This window comes from Kwoniella bestiolae, chromosome 8 (genome assembly GCF_000512585.2).
Source record: "Kwoniella bestiolae CBS 10118 chromosome 8, complete sequence".
Taxonomy (NCBI): Eukaryota; Fungi; Basidiomycota; class Tremellomycetes; order Tremellales; family Cryptococcaceae; genus Kwoniella; species Kwoniella bestiolae.
The window spans coordinates 1,148,357-1,162,099 of record NC_089248.1 but is presented as its reverse complement, the minus strand read 5'-3'; the positions used below and the strand labels follow the sequence as shown (position 1 = coordinate 1,162,099).

General features: G+C 46.7%; 7 protein-coding genes across 7 annotated transcripts; 4 read left to right on the top strand and 3 right to left on the bottom strand.

Annotated features, from left to right (window-relative positions):
- Positions 1–560: 560 nt before the first annotated feature.
- Positions 561–1,598, top strand: I302_109018 (60S ribosomal protein eL24; the record flags this gene model as incomplete). The annotated part of the gene is made up of 4 exons (XM_019194744.1): positions 561–641; positions 743–831; positions 964–1,030; positions 1,389–1,598. The coding sequence occupies 4 exons, from the start codon at positions 561–563 to the stop codon at positions 1,596–1,598; spliced, it is 447 nt and encodes a 148-aa protein (XP_019043580.1).
- Positions 1,599–1,921: 323 nt separating this feature from the next.
- Positions 1,922–3,466, bottom strand: I302_109017 (uncharacterized protein; the record flags this gene model as incomplete). The annotated part of the gene is made up of 6 exons (XM_065870783.1): positions 1,922–2,121; positions 2,213–2,552; positions 2,618–2,684; positions 2,739–3,027; positions 3,093–3,108; positions 3,179–3,466. The coding sequence occupies 6 exons, from the start codon at positions 3,464–3,466 to the stop codon at positions 1,922–1,924; spliced, it is 1,200 nt and encodes a 399-aa protein (XP_065726855.1).
- A 423-nt stretch (positions 3,467–3,889) lies between these two features.
- On the top strand, positions 3,890–5,982 carry I302_109016 (uncharacterized protein; the record flags this gene model as incomplete). Its single annotated transcript, XM_019194742.1, has 8 exons — positions 3,890–4,017; positions 4,139–4,298; positions 4,362–4,643; positions 4,717–4,833; positions 4,926–5,189; positions 5,279–5,382; positions 5,443–5,649; positions 5,757–5,982. The coding sequence occupies 8 exons, from the start codon at positions 3,890–3,892 to the stop codon at positions 5,980–5,982; spliced, it is 1,488 nt and encodes a 495-aa protein (XP_019043578.1).
- Positions 5,983–6,254: 272 nt separating this feature from the next.
- Positions 6,255–7,182, bottom strand: I302_109015 (uncharacterized protein; the record flags this gene model as incomplete). The annotated part of the gene is made up of 5 exons (XM_019194741.1): positions 6,255–6,303; positions 6,363–6,467; positions 6,534–6,668; positions 6,735–6,799; positions 6,907–7,182. 5 exons carry the CDS (start codon positions 7,180–7,182, stop codon positions 6,255–6,257), a joined length of 630 nt encoding a protein of 209 aa, XP_019043577.1.
- A 379-nt stretch (positions 7,183–7,561) lies between these two features.
- On the top strand, positions 7,562–8,717 carry I302_109014 (uncharacterized protein; the record flags this gene model as incomplete). Its single annotated transcript, XM_019194740.1, has 5 exons — positions 7,562–7,777; positions 7,969–8,103; positions 8,198–8,259; positions 8,339–8,434; positions 8,507–8,717. 5 exons carry the CDS (start codon positions 7,562–7,564, stop codon positions 8,715–8,717), a joined length of 720 nt encoding a protein of 239 aa, XP_019043576.1.
- Positions 8,718–8,905: 188 nt separating this feature from the next.
- Positions 8,906–10,786, bottom strand: I302_109013 (methionine aminopeptidase, type II; the record flags this gene model as incomplete). The annotated part of the gene is made up of 9 exons (XM_019194739.1): positions 8,906–8,968; positions 9,031–9,114; positions 9,184–9,292; positions 9,370–9,719; positions 9,785–9,933; positions 10,011–10,309; positions 10,378–10,492; positions 10,551–10,580; positions 10,648–10,786. 9 exons carry the CDS (start codon positions 10,784–10,786, stop codon positions 8,906–8,908), a joined length of 1,338 nt encoding a protein of 445 aa, XP_019043575.1.
- A 657-nt stretch (positions 10,787–11,443) lies between these two features.
- Positions 11,444–13,491, top strand: I302_109012 (uncharacterized protein; the record flags this gene model as incomplete). Its single annotated transcript, XM_019194738.1, has 7 exons — positions 11,444–11,531; positions 11,599–11,672; positions 11,734–11,865; positions 11,932–12,035; positions 12,098–12,956; positions 13,013–13,077; positions 13,293–13,491. 7 exons carry the CDS (start codon positions 11,444–11,446, stop codon positions 13,489–13,491), a joined length of 1,521 nt encoding a protein of 506 aa, XP_019043574.1.
- Positions 13,492–13,743: the final 252 nt, after the last annotated feature.

Genomic DNA, 13,743 nt, shown 5'->3' with positions numbered 1-13,743 from the left:
ATTATACATGATGTAGATTAGGTATGGCAAATGAAATACATTGTATGTTGTATGTCTTTATCTGTAAACTACGTTGAGTTATGGTTATTTAACTACAGGACCTACCCCAAATGCATGAAGTGAAGTGTCGTGTGTGATCCATAATTTTGATATCGCAGGATTCGGCGTTAAGCAAAAACTGAAATAACTAAACTCCGAATATCCGTTGTATGGACGGGTCCCTCCGCTTATCCCCTTTGTGGCACCTTTTACCCTTGCACCTGTCATGCGTCTGTTCTGTTCACTCAGTCTCTGGCAGTGTGCTTGCTTGCTTGCTCACTGCTCACTGCACACTGCTTGCTGGATACCGAGTCTACGCTACCAGGCTTTTCATCAAATTCAGTGAAATATCACTTGTTTCCTCCTTAGACTTCAAAAAACTAATCTTAGTATCAGCAACGTGAGTGTCAACGCCCTCAACGCTCAACACACCGACACCACCATACACCTCGAGAAGCATATATCGCATAGGAGGAAAAGCTATTGTGGTTTGCTGACTGGTTTACTGGGAATTATACAGAATGCGAGTCGACAGGTGTGATTTCTCTGGGTACAAGGTTTACCCCTCTAGGGGAAGAGTCTACGTTAGAGGTGACTCCAAGGTGAGTTCATTGTCTCTATATCACAAGGCAAATGAAGATGAAAGAGACGGTCCTGTCATAGGAGGAAAGATAGCTGATGTAGGATGGTGATGCAATTATAGACCTTCCGATTCCTCAACCACAAATCCGAGTCTCTTTTCTTGCAAAGAAAGAACCCTCGAAAGATCGCTTGGACTCAAGTGTACCGACGGTGGGTTTTATTTGTTTCTGGAATGGTTGAATCGAAGGATGGGATGGATGCTGATGATTTAACCATCTTCTCTCCTTGACAATTCATTTCGACCTCACTTCCTATCGATGCTGGACAATATACCAACCACAGAATGCACAAGAAGGGTATCACTGAAGAAGTTGCCAAGAAGAGATCCAGAAAGAACGTAAAGGTCCAAGTGGGTATTGTTTTGTTTGGTCGAAATTCAACGAAGGAGAATGGTTGGAATGGAAGGAGCATAGGAGAGGAGATACACATGCAAGAAGAGGCTATGGAGGGTTGTGCAACGATGGAGAGTCTTGATGCTGGAAATGAAAGGGGGAAGGAAGCAACGGTGAATGGGGGAAATGGGACGATACCGGGATATATGGTGTTCTGACACTCTCGTCAAGCACCATCTATCCTAACCTCCTGATCATCCCGTCTCATCGTTGGACCCCAATCAAAGTGATGGATAGAAGCAGTCGAGGTGTTCGAAAAGAGAGAAGATCTGGGTCATGAAGATTCCGTACGCTAACTATCTTGCTCACTTATAGCGAGGTATCGTCGGTGCCGACCTCGCCTCCATCCTCGCCAAACGAACTGCCAAACCCGAGGTCCGAGCCGCCGCCCGAGCCGCCGCCATCACCAAGGCCAAGACTGAGAAACGTGACAAGGAAGCTTCCAAGGCCGCCACCCGAGGTCAACAACAATCTCAACCCAAGGTATCCAAGCAAGCTATGAAGGGTGGTAAAGGTGGTCGATAAGCTTTTAACCCTCAAAACAGGTTATTGGTAAATAGGCTATGCTGGGTTGGATTGGGTTTGTCATGAGTATGTATCATGATTGATGAGCATTACTTTATTGCGTTGTTGCAGGTCTCTTCTCGAAGAAGGGCACGATCATCGGAAGACGATAGCAAGATTGCGTGCATTCAAGGAGAGATGAGATAATCGTGAGATTTCTCATTGAGGGCAGTGATCTCTTTACCTGCGATGCCAGCTTGTCCTGGAGTTCATGAGCGCATATGTGCATAAGACAAATATAAATTACAACAGTCAGGCATGGAAGCGCAAATGCAATCATGCCATCACACCCTCTGTCTCTTCCTCGCACCTCCTTCACTAGTACCACCACCACCACCACCACCTGGCGCAAAAGGTCTACTCTTCTTCTCCCTACTAGCAATCTTCTTCCTCTTCTTCTCCATCGCCTTCTTGACAGCCGTCTTACCGCCTTTAGCCTCGAGCGATTCAAACTTGGATTTGAGAAGTAGATCACGCTTCTCACCTAAAGCATGAGCGTAATCAGTACCAACCTCATTGTATGCCAAATACAGCACAACGGCTTTTGATCCAACAAGTGCAGTGCCGCCACTCACTCTTCTTCATGTACCAAGCCCCCTTTCCTTGTTCCCTCTTCTCCCTTTCCTCCCTCTTCATCTTCGCTAGAACGTTCCTCTCCCTCTCCTCATTATCCGATTTGACAAGCCTCGTCCGCACCCTGCCCAACTGCAGCTCGATCTTCTCCCTCTCTGCTGTCCTTGCTGGTTTCTCCGCCCAGGGACAGGTCCTTTCCAACTTTTGAGCTTGTACTAAAGCGGTCTTGAGGGAGGATAGTTCCTCTTTGAGCATTGATGGTAAGAACGAGTAGGAGGCTGAGTGGAGGTGGGCGTCGAGGTTGCCTGCTGATATTGAGGAGAATCGGGGATCAAGGCGTTGCTATTCGTACGATGGCCGTCAGCTACGCTTCGCAGCAGGTATGTCACGAATGTGAAAGAGCTAACAGGTTTATGTACATCCACGACCTGTCGATTCCGCGATACTTGTTTCTTCGTGCTCATTGCCGTAGGTCTAAGTGAAATATATAAGCTAGACTACGACGAGCATAGGGTCACAAAAGCTTACGCATGTTTACTGCCTCTCTTTGTACTACCCGTCTCCGGCCCACTATCACTATCACTATCACGTCCATTTCCAGCATCACCCCCATCCCTGGCACTGGCCGATCGAGAATACGGGTCTACAGTCGTAGCTTTCCCTTTACCTTTCTGCATTTGCGCCAGCTTCGCTTTTATAGCTTGTAACTTATCTTCTCTCGATGATCCCGAGGAAGAAGAGGAGGAGCGCTGTTTGGATGTTGATGAGAGGGATTTTTGGGCTTTGGCCAAGGTCGATAGAGGGAGGGATGTAAGGTCTGCCTCGTATTTGAGAGATAAGCTTTCTTTTACGACCTGGGAGCAAGTTAGTTAGATAGCTCACCATTTTGTAGTCGTTTCTAACAAAACAAGACAGACTTATCAGCTTGCCTCCAAAGGAGCTAGATTAAGGTGCAGACGGCAACTCACCAGCTGCATATCATCCTCATCCTCCCCATTATCGCTCCCACTCTGACTGTCCTCTTCGCTATCATCATCATCGTTCTCATCCCAATCGTCGGCTTCCCATCGGCCTGTTCCTTCCTCTTGATCTTCCTCGGATCCAGATGAAACCTCGCCATTGAGAGATTGATCATCCGAGTCGTAGTCTTCTGCAAATTCATCGACTTCCGAGTCGTCTTCGAGGTAATCGTCCTCTACCTCTTCGGGTGGTGGTATTGCTCGACCTTTGGTTTTTGAAGAGGAACCTTTCGCCATTTTTGTACGGTACGGGAGATGGGGATTATTCGTTTGAGCTTGTTATTGATTCAGAATGAAGCCTGGTAGGTAACGTATAGTGCTATACACTATACTGGTTATGAAAAGTTGAAAGACGAGTGAAGGTCCTCCACTCTGGTACTTTGAATTTTTAGATGACCTTTTCGCGTGGGCTTTGTATATAAGCCGTTACGATGGATTTGTAATGGGTGTCTGCCGGAACTACAAAATATTTCTAATGCACCCTTTATACACCCTGAATGCAAAATGCCAACATCAACTCTCTGTCGTTCGCGTTTCATTCTGTCTCGTAAACATCAACATATCAACATTACTTTACTCTTCCTCGTTCATAGTCATTCATTATACTGATCATAACATCCGAATCATCATCTATCAGTAACAGCGGTCATCATAGACATCATGGCGACACCCCAAGCAGGTCCCTCACATACACCCAATCCTGCTCAGATCCCTCCTTATCCTCAGCAATCGCAGGTCGCAGATAACAAGCGACGAGCTGAGGGTGATGCGGACGCGGTCAGACGACTGTAAGCTCCTCAGTTGCCTCTAGCTATACCACATGAACATCCGACTTCAATCTGAACCATGGCATGACAGATCATCATCAACATACCTGGCACGATATGCTAACTCATATTAATCACTCAGGAAACACCCTCGACCACCTCTTCCTCCTCCTCACGTCCTCCAATCTCTCGTACCCGACTCGCCAGCATTCACGGATCTTCTCAAGCTCGAACAGAAGCTAGACTGGACGCTGCTGAGGAAGAAGGCAGAGATCAATGATGCGTTGGGTAAACCCACGAGAGTATGTTCAGCCCTATTCTTGTCCAAGTCGTATCAGTAGCTGATGGGATATCCTGCATTGTAGGTGAAACGAACTCTCAGAGTATACATATCGAACACAGCGCACGACCAGGAATGGCAGAAACCCCAAGCCGAACCTGAAGCTACTCCTGCCGCGGTGGAAGGTACTTCGGCTGAGAGTGGAGAAGAGAAAAAGGAAGGTGATGGGGATATCTCGATGACTGAACCTGCTCCTGTACCTCCTCAACCAGAGACGAAAACGGAAGCTCTGGGTCCAGATGTAGATGTGAATACTGGTAAAGGAGTAGCGGGATGGGTCTTGAAGATTGAAGGTAGATTACTTGATGTAGGTGTTTAGCTTCTTCGTGCACCTTTTCCCTTTATCTGGAGTGGTAATCAAGCTGATTTTCTCGTGGTAGTCTGGTAATATCAGATTGGACCGGACGAAAAGGAAGTTCTCTACTTTCTTAAATAGGGTCGTAGTGGAGTTTGATAACAGAGAAGCGCCTACTTTCATAGAAGGTAATATCGTCGAGGTATGTTTACTTGCCCTTACCAACTGTTTTCATACCTACAGCTGCCCCCGGTGGACGATCAGAAGAAATCATGAGCTGATGGATATGAACAGTGGCACACCCAGAACCTCGCACCTCCCTTAGACGGATTTGAGATCCTTCGAAAAGGTGATCGAAATATCAATGCACGAATCATAATACACCTATCTCACTCACCCGAACGGTTCAAGGTGTTACAACCTCTTTCAGACTTGATACAAATGAAAGAAGGGACAAGGTCTGAGATCATCAACTCACTTTGGAAGTTGGTGAAAGTCGTTGGGGCGCAAGATAAGGATGATGGGACTGTGATTAAGCCGGTGGGTGGGCTTGAGAAGGTGAGTCTTGCACACCCCTCTTGATCCATCGGCTAGAGAAGATCAAGGTAAAAGCAGCGGAAAGAAATAGGCTAACTTGGTTACCATAGATCTTCCCACAAGGTCAAGAAACGATAGCGTTCCATCAATTACCCGAGATCGCTACTCGGTACCTCACTCATCCTGATCCCGTCGTCATCCCTTACACTATCCAGTAAGCTACCCTTCGCCCTGTCCTTTCGGAGTGGCTTGAGCTTATTTCTTTCGTAAATAGAGTCGACAAAGATTTCAACTTCCATCCCCAATGCTTCGATATCCCTATCGAACTTGAAGATCCCCTGAAATCGAAGATGTCAAACCTCGTTCAGAGTTTCGAGGGTAAAGAGGGTAAGGAGGTCGTACAGCTGGAAGACAAGGTCGGAGAGTTGGCGTACTTTGCAAGGGATGTTAAGCAGAAGCGAGATTTCCTCGAGTCCTTTGCGTGGGTGTCCTTCCCCCTTCTCCTGACTCCCGCCGCTTGATGAGATATTTCATACACAGCAAATGAGTCTATATGGGTCAGAGCTAATTTCAAGTGATCTTGTATAGGTCAAACCCTCAAGCCTTCATACAAAATTGGTTAGCAGTCCAGGCTCGAGACCTGGATCAAATGCTGGGATATCAAATTGGTACGCCAGGGTTGAACGGTGGTAATATCCGTGAGGAGGATTTGAGGAGATCTGATCTGTTCAGCTTGCCTTGGGTGGATGAGGCTGTGACGGTACATGAGTCTGTGAGGATGGAGCAGGAAAGGAGATCGAAGAGTCATCGATGATGGGTCGTGTACGTGGGATTTTCCCGAAAAGTAGATATACTAGATGTAATGTAATAATAGGATTATGCGATCTCGTACTGAAAGACCAGGTTGAATATGAGGGAGAGCGAACTGGATCATCCTTTTGGTACGAATGCATCATGCTATATGAACTGGGTGACACGTGAATGATGGAAAAAACTTATACCTTGTACCGTCTGAAGACACAAAAATTTGTGAAAGATCAGCTGATGTTCATTTCGAAGCACATGATGCAGCTGAAGGATGGAGACCTACCTTCCTGATCTCGAGAAGAAAGTCTTTAATATCCATATTTGGATTCTGTAGCACGTACGATCAGTATCTTTACAATATGAATATGAAGGGAAGAAGGAGCTTACAATGACATAGCTACGATGATCACACATTCCAGGATGGTGAACCAGAATATCCTAGATTGGGTTGACAGGACCGTCGAGTAATTTCGATGATGACGCGTGTGAAAGCTATAAAAACATTCAGTCAAAGTTATCAGTAATTGAATTTAGAGAGCACGATGATAATGGACATACTATTTCTGTGTCCTCGTTATACTGCTCAATAAACCACTGATCTTATAGGTGCTTTCTTCGAGCGACGAGGTATGTTCTTTGAGGGGTTGTTGTTGGGCTGAGAGGACTCGTCGAGGTTCGGATTCTACCATGATACTGTTTTGTGACTTGTCAGTGACTATCAAACTTGGATTTTTCTGAGGTCGGGTGGGATAGACTTACTCGAAATCTAGTAATTTGTCTGAAGTGTAGGCTTCGTTCTCGAAGCAGAACGAGTATTCTCCGACCTGTACTCATCGATTCATAAGATCAGCTTATCCCCATGATATAAGCTAGACCGCCCCAAAGAGGGAGGCAACACTTATATATATATTTGTTGAAAGGATGGACCCACCTGGTTCGCCGTGAATATATAATCCCCCTGCTTCTCCCCGACCCCTTCCAGAATCACCTTATCCTCCGGATCCATCACCACATAATCAATTTCAAAGTTCCCACCGGATTGAACGGCAAAGTAAAACCCTACTTTCTCGCCCACCCCATCCACGTCGGCGTAATAGCAGCTCCGCTCGTTGGCACCTAGCATCGCTGTTAGTGCTGTGGCTGATACTTGGGCTATACCCAGTAGACCTAGGGTGAGGGAAGATAGGATTGGGCGATGGGGTATCATGATGGGTTGTTGCTCTCAGCTCTCGGTCGTCGTGGTTGTATCTTGTCGTTTACTCGTGAGATGATCGTTAGGTATTTGCGGGATAGTGAGCTGTTTTCATGTTTAGAGTGATGTATAGGTATCTGTCGCTGTCATAGAAGTGATTAGAGTGGACATGCATGACACGCGACATCTTACACGTTGAATGATCATGACTCTTTGAGGTAGATCCTTATTCGTGTGACCTGTTTAAAATTGGATGCACGATAATCTCGGCTATGGCTATGGCTATGCAACAACAACCCCTCTCGTACAGCAACACCTATTCGCGTTCAACTTTCTATGTATATCTCAACATACTAATGACATAAGTGATAATAACCCTACAACCCCAGTCACCATGGCAGCACCATCATGGGACAACGCCCGACGTCACGCTCGAGCACTGGAAACAGCGCTGGACAGCAAGCTCTCGACATACTCGAAATTGGCAGCTACGATCGCTCGTCAGGGGGGTGCCGGCTCGTCTTCAGCAGAAGCGGGCGCAGAGGAAGATGGAGATGGGATAGGCGGGTATAAGTTGGTAGAAGAGGAGATTGAGGAGTTGCTGGGCAAGGTGGGTGGTCTGACCGTTCTCTTTCCTCGGGACAGACCGGACGAGGGATATACAGTTCTGCCTTCTTTAGAGGTATTCAATCTAGGACGAGTCGCATGAAGTACGAGATAGCTGGAATCTTACCATAATTAATAAGACTAGCTTAAGGCTCTTAAGGCTTGAGCTGATACTTTATCGTGATTCTGATACAGCTCGAACAAGCAATAGACGACCTCTCAGCCCTCATAAATTCGCCTTCTCAACCCCCCTCAGCATCTATGCAACATGCCGCTCAACGCCATCGAGATAACTTGGATGATTATCGACGAGACTTTTTGAGGACCAGGGTTAGTTGGGTATCCTCCTATCTTCAGCGGATCAGCTCATGATATCTTCATCTGACTGTATTCGTTGCTTACTCTTTTTAATATCGTGCTATAGGGTAATGTCGAGCAAAGTATAAGGAGGTCCAATCTACTTGGATCAGTAAGGAAAGATATCAAGTGAGTATCTCCCGTCCCTTGGAGGAACTACCTCAATTCGATGGAAGTGGAGCTTACTCCTCGCTCTCACTCCTCTTAGCGACTACAAATCAGCTACCAACTCCCAGACGGACGCATTGCTTCAAGATCGCGGTAGGATAGATTCCAGTCACAGGATGATGGATGATACTTTGAAGTGGGTCTCCGCCTCCTCTCTTCCTGCGTGATCTTCGTTTTTTTCTTTTTTTTCGCGCTGACTTGTTTACAGCCAAGCATACGCAACAAGAGAAGATTTCGCACAACAACGTTCCCTCCTCGCTTCGATCGATTCGAGAATGGGCGGTGTCCTCTCACAAATGCCAGGTATAAACTCTTTGATCACTGCTATAAGGACTCGAAGGAGGAGGGATACGCTGATTATAGGTTGTGTGGTTGGAGTATGTATGATTCTGTTATTAGGTTATACGTTTGGCTTTTGATGATTTTTCTGCCTTGTAACTATACGATATTTACGTTTGATGAGCTATGAGGTATTTGAGATACACAGTAGGTGGTGCATATGCAACTATATAATACAAGTTCGGTCTGTAAGACCGCTTCCTCCAATATTCAGCATCGAAGCATGATCCACACACATCGAGGGGATGCGAGTGTTAGTGATGACCATCTAGTAGTCATCACCTCGGGAGACAACCTCTTTACATGTAGGTCTCAGCAAGATGGTATGTTCCTATATCAAGTCATTTGTCAGCTATACGCCCGATCGAGAACAAGAGTCGGGGGAAAGCTTACAAATTGAGCAGTCATAGCCCCAGGCTTCAGGTCAACCAAAGGTGGGTAATCCATAACTATCCCTTCTTTCACCAATGTATTCAACTATGATGCGTAATACCTCAAGGTCAGCTGATGTCTTGGGACCAAATCACCAGACTGAAGTCAACTCACGGCAAGTAGATAGTTCTTCTCTCCTACATGTTCAAGATACCTCCTACAGAACGGAAGCGAGCCGAAATTCCTCTTGATCGACGCCAAGAGGGTCTTAGCAGATTGATGGCTGTGATGGAAATGAGTTTATCAGCTTCAATGCGTCTGATACGAAGATCAGTATATTGAGAGCTGAACCACACTCACTGCCCTGTATATCTCTCCGGAGCATGTTGCGCCAAGGCATAATGCGAGCAAGCCCCCTGCTCTTCCACTCGTCCATTACCCGTCGATCCGAACGTCTCAATCGCGAAATATTCACCCTCCTCCATTCGCTGGGTATCGATATTCGATCCGTGCTGTTTCACTATTGGCACCGACTTTCCTGGTCTCTCACCGACTCCTCCATGTATACTGTATGGTGCGATGGAGTGACCGTTCAGGTTGGCTATTGATTTGACGGGGTAGGTTTTACCGTTCACTTCTACTTCGTAGGATTCCATGACTTCTTGGATACGTTCGCCGATATCGCATAGGCGGACGTCTATACCTGCTTCCTGTTGACAAAATTACGAATATCAGATATCAGGTGACTCAGGACAGAGTGATTTAGGTGACTCACTGCTATACCCGTGTTGGTAGCGTCTTTGACAGCCTCCAGCAACTTGTCCCAAGATGGATCACCAAAGTTCATCGTAAATGCTGAATCCACAATTCGACCATTGACGTGCACACCGAAATCCACCTTCATCACATCTCCTTTCTGCAGTACTGCAAAACCCAAGAAACACAAGTCAGCTCGTCAAGCCTGATCAAAGCGTGAAGTCTTTGCACGTGGTTCGGCTCACTCTTGGTATCTCCAGGATTAGGCGTATAATGAGCAGCCACCTCATTCACGCTCAAACCCGTTGGGAACCCTATCCCACTCTCAAACCCGTTCTCCTCGACTAACGCCCTCGTGCCATTCTCAATCATCTCGGCGATCTCAGTCATGCTCATCCCTGGTTTGATGTTCTTCTGGGCGTACGCTCGTACCTGTCGATGAACTTCACCACCTTTACGTATATTCGAGTATCGGGTCGAAGGGTCGTCCTGCGCTAGACGCTCTTTCTCTCTCATCTCGGCTGAGGTTATTCGGGATGTCGTGCTATACCATTATTCGCTATATCAGCTATATTGTTCCCTTGGCGCACAAGAGGAAAGAGGGAAACTGACTCATTCTTGTATTCCACTTCCTCTCCTACAGGGTAGACACCATTCTTGAATATCTTACTTAGTCCCACTCGGGGTGGTTCAGACTGAGTGACAGTAGCTGACTTCTTCTTCTTTGCTATATACACATACCATTAGCTGAATCTGTGAAAGCCTAAAGGGTGAGAAGAGCTCACACTTCTTCTTCTTCTTCTTCTTTTTGGCATCTACAGTACATACAACTGAAATCAGCTGTTGAACCCTTGATGGTGGGAAAAGGCAAAGCTAGCTGACCTCCTGAACCAGTAGCCTCATCACCCTCCACATCATCTTCCTCGTCCCCTTCTTCCTCCTCGTTCTCTACCACATCAGGTTTCTTCTCCTTCTCCGATATGCTCAAATCCTCGAGGGTAGGCACAGCAACTGGAGCCATTTTACCTATTTGTACTTTCGGTGTCAGCTTGGATATCGAGATCTGAGTCGGGTGGAAGCTGAGCAAAGGGGAATAGAACAATCTCTCAGAAGTCAAAAAGTAAAGTATCTACTGTGAGTAACGAGTACTCTGCAGAAGTCTAACATATCTTGGTGACAAGCATCATTGAGGGGAGGAAGGGGAGGTAAATCATATTCTCAGCGGGGAGATGGATATAACGTAAGAGGAAAAGGTGTGGTTCAAAAATTTACAGGCGAGAGTAGCTGTCCACTCACAAGATTTGATTCACGGACTATGCGAATGAATTCTTGGTGGTTATAGGTAAGAGTAAGGATGTAAGGATAAGAGACACATAACACAGTGAATCCAGAGCCAGCGTCGTCTCTCAACTTTTTTAAAAGGCCTAGGACCGTGCGTCTCCGCCGTACCGACAAAAATAGGCTTCCGGGCCCACACCGGTTTCGCATGCCTAGTTTGCTCCTTTCGATTTAACCCGTCGGTCCGTGTCTGTCTCATGTCTATGTATGATGCATATATGCGGATCCTTTGGTCCTTTTTGCCACTACGAATACACCCAAACCTATAATATAAACCTCTTATTCTTCTGGATTGTGCACTGTATCCAAAGACACCCAACCCCAACAATTTTATTTCAGAATGGGTGCATTACTCTCTATACCCTTCCTCACAGGTGGAATAGGAGCCATTGGCTCATCCCTCTTCTCGGGATGTATGATCTTCATGGGTACGTCTGTGTCCCTTCATCCTCCGGGTAGAAGATTGGAGCTGATAGGATTGATATGGTAAAACAGGCGGAACTGCAGCTTCAGCATTCTGTAAATCATGTAACTGCAACTCATCCATAGCTACCAGAGTTGGATTCGGGGTCAGTTTAACCTCTGTCTTTCCAAGTTGACTCCAAGCTGATGGTGCTTTGACTTGTCCAGTTGATATTCGCCTTATCGTCCATGTTGGCTTACCTGTCCCGAACAGATATAGCTATCAAGCAGCTAGAGAAGTTGAGTTGGGATTGGATCAAGATGGATTGCTCGGGTGGGAAATGTTATGGTCTACTTGCTGTGAGCTTGTGTAACCACTACGGCCATAAGACCATTAGCTTATTGTATAATCTGATCTGCCTACAGGTCCATCGATTCTGTTTCGCTCTTGCTTTATTCCATTTGTTGCTCTCGGCTACTCTCATCGGAGTAAGATCTACAAAGACGAAGCGAGCAGCCATTCAGAATGGGTGAGCTAGATTAATGCTACTATACCTGAATGCAAGCTGACAGCTGATATATCGAATCATAGATGGTGGGGACCCAAACTCCTCTTATACTTCCTCCTATCTTTCCTCTCCTTCCTGATCCCCAACGAATTCTTCATGTTCTACGGCTCGTACATCGCTCCAATCGGTGCATGCCTGTTCATTCTCATCGGTCTCGTCCTTTTGGTCGACTTCGCTCATACATGGTCGGAAACATGCTTAGATAATTGGGAAAGGGGAGAATCAAGTCTATGGCAGTTCATTTTGGTCGGATCGACATTTGGAATGTTCGCCGCGTCAATCACCCTCACTACCTTGCTTTACGTGTTCTTCGCTGGATCAGGATGCGGTACCAACACGTTCTTCATCACTTTCAACTTGATCTTATCCCTCATCGTCACTGTCTTGGCTATCTCCCATCCAGTCCAGGAAGCGAACCCCAAATCTGGTCTGACCCAAGCATCAATGGTAGCTGCGTATTGCACGTACCTGACTGCGTCTGCTGTGGTCAATCATAAAGAGGAGGGGCACTGTAATCCCCTACATGCAAGTGGAGGAACCAAGACTACAACAGTCATCGTTGGAGCACTCTTCACATTCTTGGCTATTGCCTATTCGACATCCAGAGCTGCCACCCAGAGTAAAGCGTTGGTTGGAAAAGGTCATAGAGCAGGTGCCATCGCTTTGCCTACCGATGCGGCCGAGGAAGATGGGGAGGTTAGGATGGTGACTAATCAACCTAAAGGAAGAAGGGACGAGATGAGGTATCAGGCTATATTGGCCGCTGTCAATGCTGGTTCGTTGCCTGCTAGTGTGCTGGATGAACCGGAGGATGAGGACGATGAGATCGAAGCTACCATTGGGGAGGAGAGGGACGATGAGAGGGGTGGTACAAAGTACAACGTGAGTGATGCTTTCCTCAAACTGTGCTGGTCGATGCTGATTCTGATGATTCTCAGTACTCTTGGTTCCACATTATCTTTGTCATGGCGGCTATGTATGTTGCGGGTCTTTTGACAGACTGGTAAGTTGTTTTCATTGATCTTTCCATCGTTAGCGGCAAGAGGTTGAAGAGAGGACAAAAGGGTGAAGGAGGAAAGGGTTAAGAAGAGGAGCGCAGGGATTGCAGCGTTCGACTCGCTCTTCGTGTCATCTCCGCGCTTCTCCGCCTTCTCCCTCTTTCCATCTCGAGACATCTTTCATTGGTTCATCTAGCTAATGCTCTGACGATCTTCACAGGGCAATCATCTCAACCTCACCCGTCGCTCACCCCACCGACCCCTTCACCTCACTCGACGTAGCTGAACCGGACGTTTACATCGGTCGATCAGAGACGACGATGTGGATGCGAGTCATCAGCTCATGGTTGTGCTATGCTCTCTACTCGTGGAGTCTACTCGGCCCCGTCTTGATGCCCGATAGGTTCGGGGATGCCTAGTATGAGTGTAGCGATGTAAAAGTAAATATAACGTAGTGGGTATTGTCATTGAATGTATCTAAATGTCGTGTACTTTCATCCAAGATTCCAGTCGAGGATAAACAAAAAGGATCATTCCTGGCTTTCATCAGCTTCAATCCCATTTGGGAGATCTGATGTGGCTCACGACTCTGCCTCTGGTAGACATATATTGCGTATAATCTTTTCTTGGGAGGGGGAAGGGGAGAAGAGGGAAGGGCGAACAGGCAACAG